The 11,151-nt window shown below is 50.8% G+C and overlaps 1 protein-coding gene across 2 annotated transcripts in view; it reads left to right on the top strand.

Moving 5' to 3' along the window:
* LRRC48 (leucine rich repeat containing 48) overlaps positions 1 to 11,151 on the top strand; it is a 47,837-nt gene that overhangs the window by 21,970 nt on the left and 14,716 nt on the right. For both annotated transcript variants that reach the window (XM_011952132.1, XM_011952133.1), the window contains 4 exons: positions 873 to 1,023; positions 2,413 to 2,528; positions 3,109 to 3,221; positions 5,562 to 5,736. In XM_011952132.1, the coding sequence (XP_011807522.1) occupies positions 873 to 1,023; positions 2,413 to 2,528; positions 3,109 to 3,221; positions 5,562 to 5,736 (555 nt within the window). The remainder of the gene's footprint in view (positions 1 to 872; positions 1,024 to 2,412; positions 2,529 to 3,108; positions 3,222 to 5,561; positions 5,737 to 11,151) is intronic.

Genomic DNA, 11,151 nt, shown 5'->3' with positions numbered 1-11,151 from the left:
GAGGTTGCAGTGAGCCAAGATCGTGCCACTGCACTCCAGCCTGGGCGACAGAGCAAGACTTCATCTCAAAAAATTAAATTTAATTCAATTTAAAAGATTTTTTAAAAATAAAAGGGTGTGCCTATACTAGTTAACAGCAACTAAAACTACCATTACTGAATAGGTGTCAGGCACTCTTCCAGTGCTTTTTATAGTTTATTTCATTTGGTCCTTACAACACCTGTAACACATATGATATCCTTATACCCATTTTACAGATGTGGACATCAAAGCTCACAGATGCTGGGTAACTTGTTCAAGGTCTCACCACGTGGTTCAGCAGACCTGAACCACGGTCTGCTGGTTCTTTGGAAAGCCCATTTCTGACGGAAGGTCTCAGTACTGCTTCCCAGCCTGGAACACCCCCATACCTGCACACGGCCTGTCATACCACCCAATGCTGATGGTGCTGTGGCCAGGCTGACTCTGAAACAGTACTGAGGAGGGAGGTGCAGCTGTGTTTTCAACTCTGTGGCTGCCAAGAAAATGGGCCTTTCTCGGACTGGCGCGGTGGCTCATGCCTGTAATCCCAGCACTTTGGGAGGCCGAGGCGGGCGGATCACGAGGTCAGGAGATCAAGATCATTCTGGCTAACACAGTGAAACCCCATCTCTACTAAAAATTCAAAAATATTAGCCGGGCGTGGTGGCGGGCGCCTGTAGTCCCAGCTACTCGGGAGACTGAGGCAGGAGAATGGCATGAACCCGGGAAGTGGAGTTTGCAGTGAGCTGAGATCGCGCCACTGTACTGCAGCCTGGGCGACAGAGCGAGAGTCCATCTAAAAAAAAAAAAGAAAAGAAAGAAAATGGGCCGTTCTCCCTTTTTCTCCCCAGATCATCTACCTCCGGCGGTTCAAGTGCCTGCGGACGCTCAGCCTCTCTGGGAACCCTATCTCTGAGGCAGAGGATTACAAGATTTTCATCTGTGCCCACCTTCCTGACCTTGTGTACCTGGACTTCCGGCGCATTGATGACCACACAGCAAGTATCTCCCTCTCAGTCTCCCAGCCCTGTGAGACACAGTCCTCAAGCCCCCAGGTTTCTTGGAAAAGGGGCATTGAAGAGTAGCTTTCCCTGCCCACAACTAGGAGAGAAAGGGCAGCTCCCTCTTCCTAATCCCTTTACCTGCCTCTGTCAGAGTGATTCCAGCAGCACCCTTGTGGATACTGTTTCGTGCGTGTTCCCAGGAGCCAGGCCTCTTCCACACACTGTCCCAGGGCCACATCACAGCTGGCCTGTCCTGTCTGGTTTTCCAGATGCAGAAGCTGAGGAGGGCCGGGAGCAGTGGTGCATGCCTGTAATCCCAGCACATTGGGAGGCTGAGGCGGGAGGATTGCTTGAGCCCAGAAGTTCAAGACCAGCCTGGGCAACATAGGGAGACCCCATCTCTACAGAAACTAGCAAAATTAGCCAGGTGCGGTGGTGCACACCTGTAATCCTGGCTACTCAGGAGGCTGAGGTAGAAGAATCGCTTGAGACCAGGAGTTTGAGGCTGCAGTGAACTGAGAAGATGCCATTGCACTCCAGCCTGGGCAACAGAATGAAAAAATTTAAAAATTAAAAAAGAAGTTGAGGAGGCTGAGGGAGGGTAAGCAGTTAGCCAGGATCCCTGGCTCAAGGCCAAGCCAGGATTCACCCCAAATTGGTGTCATCCCAGGAGCAGTATTAACAGCTGAGCTCCAGAGGGAACCAGGCCATCAGAGGCTCAGGCCTGCCTCTCAGGGGCGGAGTCAGGGCTGGAGGTAGAGACCTGAGTGTCATCTAAGGATTGCCAATTGGCAGTACTTGAAGCCATGGTACAGGTGGGATCACCTGGGGCACGTGGAGTGAGGTGAGAAGGGGCGGGGACTGAGTTCTAGAGGTGCCAGCATTCCCTGCCAGGTGCAGGGGGATGAGCCAGTGTGGTGGAGAGAGCCAAAGGCCAGACCCTTGTGACCAGCCCTATGACCTCAGTCTACCTCTGTCCTGTTGTCCTCCTTCCCCCAAAAAAGGCCAAAAGGCCTGCTGAGGACTGTTGGGAGTGAGAGAGCAAGTCCTCTGTGGAGAACACCCAGTCTGGGGCGAGGGGAGCACTCCATTGCTGTGGCTCCTGCCCTGGGGTTGGCCCTGGGAACCCCAGCCTACCACGCTGCCTTCTGCTCCTCCTGGTCTTTCCCTGATTTCCCTGCACTCACAAAAAGCTGGTGAGGGTCATCGAGAGATGGGCATTCTCATCCACGAGACCTCATGGCTTTCACAGCCTTCACGCAGGCCCCTATGCAACACCCCTGCCCACACGCAGGAGGCTGCAGTGTGGCAGAGGAGGCATGGCAGAGGTGGCGTGGCTCAGAGGAACCTCCTGTAACGATGCCACTCCCATTCCCTGGTCAGAAAGAGCTTGCAGAGGCTAAGCACCAGTACAGCATCGATGAGCTGAAGCACCAGGAGAACCTGATGCAGGTCCGGCTGGAGGACGAGCAGGCGCGGCAGGAGGAGCTGGAGAAGCACAAGGTACCGCTCTGGCAGGCTGCACGCCCTCAGCCCCGCTCAGAGATGCCCACAAGAGGGCACTGATCAAGTAAAACGGTCCGCAGGGATCCCCAGGCTCTGAAAACACAGAAATCACGCTCCCTCCACAGGGCCTGATGCCCTCTCCCCGCCTGGCTCGTCTGCTCCCTGCCCCAGGGCCAGCTCCATCTCAGTCCTGACCCTACCCCTTATTGGCATTCCTACCTCCAGCTGCTGGAGAGAATGTGCTAAAAACAGTCTGTCAGAGGCCCGTTCAGACCCTTAAGGCAGTTCCCCATGACATGCCAGAAACGGCTCAGGTCCCTTAGCCCAGCATGGCCCTGAATTCATGACTAGACCCTGTTGACCTCTCTCCCACTGGTCCCCACCCCTCCTTGCAACCAGACTGAGCCATGTGTAGCATTCTGGAAACAGCCTGCAGTTTTACGCCTCTGCACCTCTGCACATGCCATTCTCTTTGCCTGGAACATGCCCCTCCCGGCCTGCCTTCCTCATGGGCCTGTGAGACGATGCAGGAGCCCCTGACAGGAGCCGTCCTACCTAGGTGTGTTTCTGCCTGCAGACTGCGTTTGTGGAACACCTGAATGGCTCCTTCCTGTTTGACAGCATGTATGCTGAGGACTCAGAGGGCAACAAGCTGTCCTACCTGCCTGGTGTCAGTGAGCTCCTTGAGGCATATCCTTCCGAGTTCATGGCTGTCTCACAGCCTCTGCCACCAGCCTGCCTTGGCAAGACTCCTTCCACTCTAGGCCTGAGTTTCTCCATCTCTCTTGTAAGACCCTGGGAGGCAAAATCTCCACTTGAGAGTAATGTACCCAAGAGGCAGTTCAGAGCTAGGTCAGCTGAGCTGCATGGGGGAGATGCTATCTGGATTTCAGGGACATGTGGAGTATCTGGTCAGCATGGCATGGGCTGGCCATGTTTGGCAAGCCAGGTTTTCAGCGGTGGAGAAGTGGATTGAAATGTGTTCTCATTAGCCGTACTCGCTTGTCCCTGTTGTGCATTTGGATCTGGTATCTATTGTTTTCTCAACCACCCCACTAGGCAGGTACCATCATTAACCCCATTTTATAGTTGGGGAAACATAGCTTGGCTGTCCAGGGTCACCCCATTAGAGGCCAGCTTTTGAAGCTTTGTCTGTGGGGCCTGAGAAGCTGATTCTTTCCCCAGTTGCTTGGAGCTCAGAGGATGTGGTTGGTACCTGTCATTAGGGCCATGGCCATGACCACCGACCAATGGGCTTAAATTGTGAGCTGAGGGAATCAGGACAGAATCAAGGAGCTCCTGGATCTGAGAGCTCTGAGCTAAGGCATCCAGTCACAGATGAGTCTATGGAGCCACCTTCACTGGATAGAGAGAAATTCACTCAAAAACCTGACCTTCTGGGCCTGTGAGGTGGCTAATGCCTATAATCTCAGCACTTTGGGAGGCCAAGTCAGGAGGATTGTTTGAGGCCAGGAATTTGAGACTAGTCTAGGCAACGTAGTGAGACCCTATCTGTATTAGTCTGTTTTCACGTTCCTGATAAAGACATACTTGAGACTGGGCAATTTACAAAAGAAAGAGGTTTTGGGTTTTGTTTTGTTTTGTTTTGTTTTTTTGAGACAGCATTTTGCTCTTGTTGCCCAGGCTGGAGTGCAATTGTGCAATCTCGACTCACTGCAACCTCTGCCTCCTGGGTTCAAGTGATTTTCCTGCCTCAGCCTCCCAAGTAGTTGGGATTACAGGCATGTGCCACCACACCTGGTTAATTTTTTTTTGTATTTAGTAGAGACTGGGTTTCACTATGTTGGTCAGGCTGGTCTCCAACTCCTGACCTCAGGTGATCCACCAGCCTTAGCCTCCCAAAGTGTTGGGATTACAGGCGAGAGCCACCACGCCCAGCCAGAAAGAGGTTTAATTGGACATACAGTTCCACATGGCTGGCGAGGCCTCACAATCATGGCAGAAGGCAAGGAGGAGCAAGTCACATCTTATGTGAGTGGTGGGCAAAGAAAGAGCCTGTGCAGGAAAACTCCCATTTTTAAAACCATCAGATCTCGTGAGACCCATTCACTATCACGAGAACAGCGCAGGAAAGACCCACCCCCATAATTCAGTTACCCCCGACCGGGTTCCTCCCAGAACACATGGGAATTGTGAGCGCTGCAGTTCAAGATGAGTTCGGTTGGGGACACAGCCAAACCATATCACCATCTCTCAAAAACAACCAAACACACCTGACATTCTGGAAAGAATGAGGGCAGGGTGGTGAGGAACAGTGAACAGCACAGCTCCCGGGCTGGGTTGTTTCTGCCAGCTGGTGACCCAGGTTTGCCTTGGCTGTAGCCCCGTGTAGCCATGTGACTTCGGCAAGGCATTTCACCTCTCTGGGCATCAGTTTCCATCCCACAGGATCACCAAAGTCCTGTGGGCTTTCCCTTCCTGACTCCAAGGACTCCATGTGCCAGGCTCTTTTGCACCCTCAGCTGCAGATGAGGAAACTGAGGCCCAGAGAGGTGAAGTGACTTGCCAGGGTGGGTCCTAGAAGCAGTGGCAGAGCCAGGACTTGAACATCCCTATTACAACTGCAGCAGCTGAGCACCAAGACAGGCCCTCGGTAAGGGTGCCCTTCCAGATAGCAAACAAGAGACAAATGCACACTGCCTGCTTCCCCAGCTGGGACCGGCTCGCAGGCTCCCAGGTTCCCTAGGCCTCTCTTCTGGGACCTCTCTGAGCATGTCTGCCTTCTGCTCTGTAGACTCCCCAATGGTCCCTGCCTCCTTCCTTTGCACAGGCCCCGTTCCTGAATCCCTCAGGCTGAGGGTGGGGATGCACCAAACACACATTGTACCTACATCTCAGTCCTGGATCTCTGGGCCTTTGATTTCTTCATCCACCAAATGAACCACATGAGACCAGGAGTTTGAGTCCCACACACTGTTGAGCGCACAGTGCCAGGGTTACCAACACCTTTGCCATGCCCTCCGCAGCCTGCTCCTGAAACAGCTGTGGACTTCCTTAACAGCCACTCACCTATAAGGACAAGTTTGTCATCATCTGCGTGAACATTTTTGAGTATGGCCTGAAACAGCAGGAGAAGCGGAAGATAGAGCTTGACACCTTCAGTGAATGTGTCCACGAGGCTATCCAGGAAAACCAGGAGCAGGGCAAACGCAAGATTGCCCAGTTCAAGGAGAAGCACTTGTCGGTAGGCCCCGAGCCTCCTGAGGCCCTCCCTGCCTCCTGCTGGAGGCCCTCCCTGCTCTTGCCACCCCCACTGTAGAGGGGCTGCAACTCCTGTACCCTCTGATGACCCCTGAGGCCAATGGTTATTGTCCCCATTTGCCAGAGATCACACAGCTAATCAGTGGCAGAGCCAAGGCCCACCTTACCCCAGCCCCACCAACTACAGCTCCCCACCACTTGACGTGTGGCCTGTGGATCTTTGTCACACAAAGCGCCCTTGGGATTCAAGGTCAGCTCCACCCCCCAACTTATCATCATCGTTACTATTAATAACGGTATTAGTATTACCATTACTATTTTGACAGTAATGATTACCGTCGTTTTGTTCATTCATTAATTCCTTTAATAGACGTTTTCTGAGCTCCACTCTCTGCCTGCTCCTAGGAAGCTAGAGCCACATTGGACATGGTTCCTGCCCTTGTGGGGCTCAGACCCAGGCCCAGGCCCCGGCCCCAGCCCCGACCTGAGCAAGCAGAGGAATCAGTGCCATCCTGGAGGGAAGCCTGGGGAGCCTTCGGGGTGCCCTAGGGGCACCTTACCTCAGGCGGGGGAGTTTAGGGAAGGCTGAGGCTCACAGAAGAAAGAAAAATTGATGGAGAGGAAGGGTGTTCCTCCACCCCTCTAGGAGCAGCAAAGGAGAAGGCTCTGGGTGGTCAGGACTCGGCCTAACCAGGCCATGGGGTCCAGCCCAAGCAGAGGCCATTGGGAAGGGCACCAGTCTTTGTATTTGATGGCAGCTGCGTCTTTGAATTGGCATTACTTTTAAAGACAGGATGCTTAGCCTATTGTAAATCACAGATCTTTGTGAGACGCTAAGGAAAGCTGTGGACCTTCTTTTTCCTCCAAAAACTGTTCGCACACACCAAGCTTGCTTGTAGCATAAGGGGCTTTAGGAATCCCATAAGGCCCTTCCTTGTTGTGAACTTAAAGTAGAGCAAAGTCCCTCGATGTGCAAGTTCAGATCTGATGGAGTCGATGATCCACTCCCAGGTGCTTCCCGCCTCCCCCACGGCCACCCTCATTCCTGTCTCATTAACCTCCAGGGCCTCACACGCTGTGTGATTTAATTCTCAAGACCCTCCTTATTATATTTTAGGGAGCAGGGGTTACTGCGTTCAACCAGAAGTTCAAAACTGTCGGCAGAGGAATACATTTGGCTCACATATGTGTTTTATTTGGCCTGTGTAGGGTTTTAAAACATTTTGAACATCCTGCTGACATTAGAAACTAGCAGATTTCGCAGAAAAATTTGTGGTTGCCAGCTTCTCTGGAAGCAGCTGTCATCAGGGCTTGAGTGGCAGTTGTCCCCTCTGGACAGGTCATGTCTCCAGTCCCCCCAGTCCCTGTCCAGCCTTTCTTCCTGACATTTGTCTGGTCCCTGTAACCACTGGGCTTGGAAGTGTCAGCTATCTGGCGCTTCCCGGTGCAGGGACCCAGCCCCTCAGCAGCGAGTCCCTCTGCAGAAGTAGGATGTGGGCCATGCCAAGCCTGATTTGGAGCATGGAACGTGCCACTTGCTCCTCCATTCAGGCACCTGCCCTCAGTGCGGGCCAGCTCCTCAAAGGCCACCTCAGACGAGCTGACTACCCTAGTGCTCCCCTTCTAGAGCCAAGAGCAGTGGATCCAGCCCAGCCTGCACCGGGCCCTGGAAATGTGCTCACATCCAGGCCCAGCAGCACCCACTTAGACTGGGGCGTGGCCTGGCACAGGGATTTTCCATTGTTCCATGGGTGCTTTCCATGCACAGCCTAGATAGAGGCCAGTGACTTAGAAGTTCCCAAGACCCCATAGGCCCTGCAGACCCCCAGTTCCCTCCCTGACAGGCCCTCTCCTATAGTTTTTCCTACGCTCCTCCCACTCACCCCCATTAGGCCTCATCCACTGCACACAGCGCGCTGCTCCAGGTGCCCAGTGAGCCACATTTCAGGGTCATGGTGCAGCCATGTAAGGCTTGGGGCTCAGGCAGACTCCTCACTGGTGACCCAGAGATCCATTATTGACCCTCTCCTAGCCTCCGTTTCCTCATTTGCAGAACAGAGATAACCACCTCGAAGAACTGTAGTGAGAAACAGAGACAGAGAGGGAAAGCACTTGTGCAAGGCCTGGAGCAGAGTCAGCCTAAAAGGATGACAGCATGTCTGTGTGTAGTCAGCTGCACTCTCGAATGGGTGGTGTGTGCACATGGCACAGACTGAACAATGGCCACCGGGGGATACGGTCTCCCTCCTACTCCTGTATCTGTGTGTGTGTGGGTGTGCGCGCACGCGCGCGTAGCATGCCCTATTGTGTACTTTGCTTTCCTATGTGTGTGTGTGTGACCATAGCATCCCTGTTCTGTACTTTGCTTTCCTGTGTGTGTGAGCATAGCATGCCCTATTCTATACTTTGATTTCTTGTGTGTGTGTGTGTGTGTGTGCGCGTGCGCATAGCATGCCCTGTTCTGTACTTTGCTTTCCTATGTTAGGTATCTTGGAGAGCCTTCCAAAATGAAAAAGTTGCTTCATTTTTTTATAATTAAAATATCACATTGCATGGGTGAGCCATAATTATTTAGCCAGTCCCTGTTGATGGACAGTTAGGTTTCTTCCCAACCTTGTGCTCTTTTAGTGTTCCACTGAATAAGTTGGTGCAAATTTGACCTGCAGGATGAAGTCCTAAAAGTGGAAACTGTGCATTGGTTTTTTTCATGGTTATTGTCCAGCTGTAACCCACAGAACCTGTACCTTCCATAGCCATCATCAGGCCAGTGTCACAGGCTTCCTCATTTTGCCAGTCTGTGCACCCTGAGTATGCATTTATTTTCTCTTAAGTGGGGATGAGCAATACATGTTTTACAACCATTTGTGTTTCTTATTCTGTGAAATGTATTTGTGTTTCTTATTCTGTGAAATGTATTTGTGTTTCTTATTCTGTGAATTATTTGTACTTATATTTTGCCCTTGCCCACTTTTCTATTTGGTTTTTGGTTTCTCTCTCTCTCTCTCTCAAATTATTTATTATTACTATTTTTAGAAACAGGGTCTAACTCCATTGTCCAGGTTGGAGTACAGTGCACTATTGTAGCTCACTGCAGCCTTGAACTCCTGGGCTCAAGCAATCCTCCTGTCTCAGCCTCCTGGGTAGCTGGGACTACAGGAACACAACACTACACCTGGTTGTTTCTTTCTTTTTTTCTTTTTCTTTTTTTAGCTAGTCAAATTTAGCAGTGGGAGATTGTATACCAACTTTAGTGACACCAAATTTAATAAGTTCTGATAACCTACTACCATCAGACCAGACCTTTCTTTTTTAAAAACTTATTACCTGGCTGGGCATGGTAGCTCACGTCTGTAATCTCAGCACTTTGGGAGGCTGAGGTGGGTGGATTACCTGAGGTTAGGAGTTCGAGACCAGCCTGGACAACATGGTGAAACCCCGTCTCTACTAAAAATACAAAAATTAGCCAGGGTGGTGATGCATGCCTGTAATCCCAGCTATTTGGGAGGCTGAGGCAGGAGAATCACTTGAGTCAGGAGGTGGAGGTTGCAGTGAGCCAAGATCGTGCCACTGCACTCCAGCCTGGGCAACAGAGCAAGATTGTCTCAAAAAAGAAAAAAAAAGTTATTATTTTGTAGGAGCTCTTTACAGATTTTGTCAGTGAAATTAAGGGCAGATATTTTTCCCGGTTTGTGTTTTATCTTGCAGTGTTGTCTGTGGTGCTTTTGCCATTCAGAATTAAAATTTTTTTGGCTGGGGGAGGTGGTTCACAACTGTAATCCCAGCACTTTGGGAAGCTGTGGCAGGAAGATCGCTTGAGCCCAGCAGTTTGAGAGCAGCCTGGGCAACACAGTAAGACTCCATCTTAAAAGTAAATACATACATAAATTTAAAAATTCTTTTAAATTTTTAAGGTAGTAGAATTTACCAATCTTTTGGTTATACTTGGCAAGGTCTCAGATTATTTATTAAAAATCTCCCAGGTTTGGCCGGACACAGTGGCTTATGCATGTAATCCCAGAACTTTGGGAGACCAAGACAGGTGAATCACCTGAGGTCGGGAGTTTGCAAGCAGCCTGGCCAACATGGTGAAACCCCATGTCTACTAAAAATACAAAAATTCACTGGGCTTGGTGGCAGGCACCTGTATTCCCAGCTACTCGGGAAGCTGAAGTGAGAGAATCGCTTGAAACTGGGAGACAGAGGTTGCAGTGAACCAAGATCGCATCCCTGCACTCCAGCCTGGGTAACAGAGTGAGACTCTGTCTCAAAGGAAAAAAAAAAAATCTCCCAGGGTTTCTGTTAGCACTTTTATGATTTAACTTTTTACATTAGAATCTTCATCAGTAATTTGTTTTCTTGTAAGGTTTGAGGTAGGGATCAAGCCTGGTTTTTCTCCAGAGAGGGTAGCTATTATTATGTCATTCACCCGCCTCAATCATGCTGTTACTCCATCCTCCTTCATGACTAGTACCAGGCATCAACAAAAACAAGCCAACATCACATCTGGTGTTGGTGGTAACCCAGGCCCTTTGCTGGTAAGCAGCTGGTAGTCAGTGCTGTTTGGACCCCAGGTTGCCATATACCCTCTGAGCACCCCCTCATTCTAAAGGGCTCAGCATCTATTTAGCAGTAGCTTCCACTTGCTCACTGGGGTTCTGTGTGGGTTCAATTCATCTCCTCAAAGACTGGAACTGTCTTTCCTTGCCAGGGTTTTTCCTGGCCTGTGCCTGTGATAGGCCTTTTATAGGAGTCTCCGATAGCCGAGCTCCACTGTGCGCCAGGTGCTTCCTGAACACGGCCTCTGATCCCCAGGACCCTGTAAGGCAGAGATGCTTCTCCCCATTTACAGTGAGGAGACTGAGTCAGAGAATGAAAGTGGGTCTCTCAAGGTCACACTGCTAAGTGACCCAGGCAGGATTCAAATTCAGGTCCACCTAAATCTGAAGTTGTAAGGCAGGTAAATTTTTTCCTCTAGCTTATCAGGGTCACTGACTGGGACCAAGAATTAAACTGACATAAGACAAACAAGAGAAAAGCATACAAATTTTATTGAGTAATTTTCACATGTACATGGGACCATTCACAAGCAAAATGAAGGCTCAAGAAGCCGTTAGGGCCGAAAGCTTCTACACTTGGTTGGACAGACAGTAGTGAATTGTGAGAATGTGACAAGATAAAGAGGTTTGGGCTAAGGCAGTTAATCGTGGAGAAGTGACGAGGCAGATGAGGGTAAGTTTCACAAGGCTTGTTCACACAGATTCCCCTTGGCCCGGACTCCCTCCCTCTGATGATAAGAATGGCTTCTTGGCCGGGCGCGGTGGCTCACGCCTGTAATCCCAGCACTTTGGGAGGCCAAGGTGGGCGGATCACGAGGTCAGGAGATCGAGACCATCCTGGC

This window comes from Colobus angolensis, unplaced genomic scaffold (genome assembly GCF_000951035.1).
Source record: "Colobus angolensis palliatus isolate OR3802 unplaced genomic scaffold, Cang.pa_1.0 Scaffold335, whole genome shotgun sequence".
Classification (NCBI taxonomy): Eukaryota; Metazoa; Chordata; class Mammalia; order Primates; family Cercopithecidae; genus Colobus; species Colobus angolensis.
The sequence above is the reverse complement of the archived record's forward strand: the minus strand, read 5'-3'. Positions and strand labels throughout refer to the sequence as shown.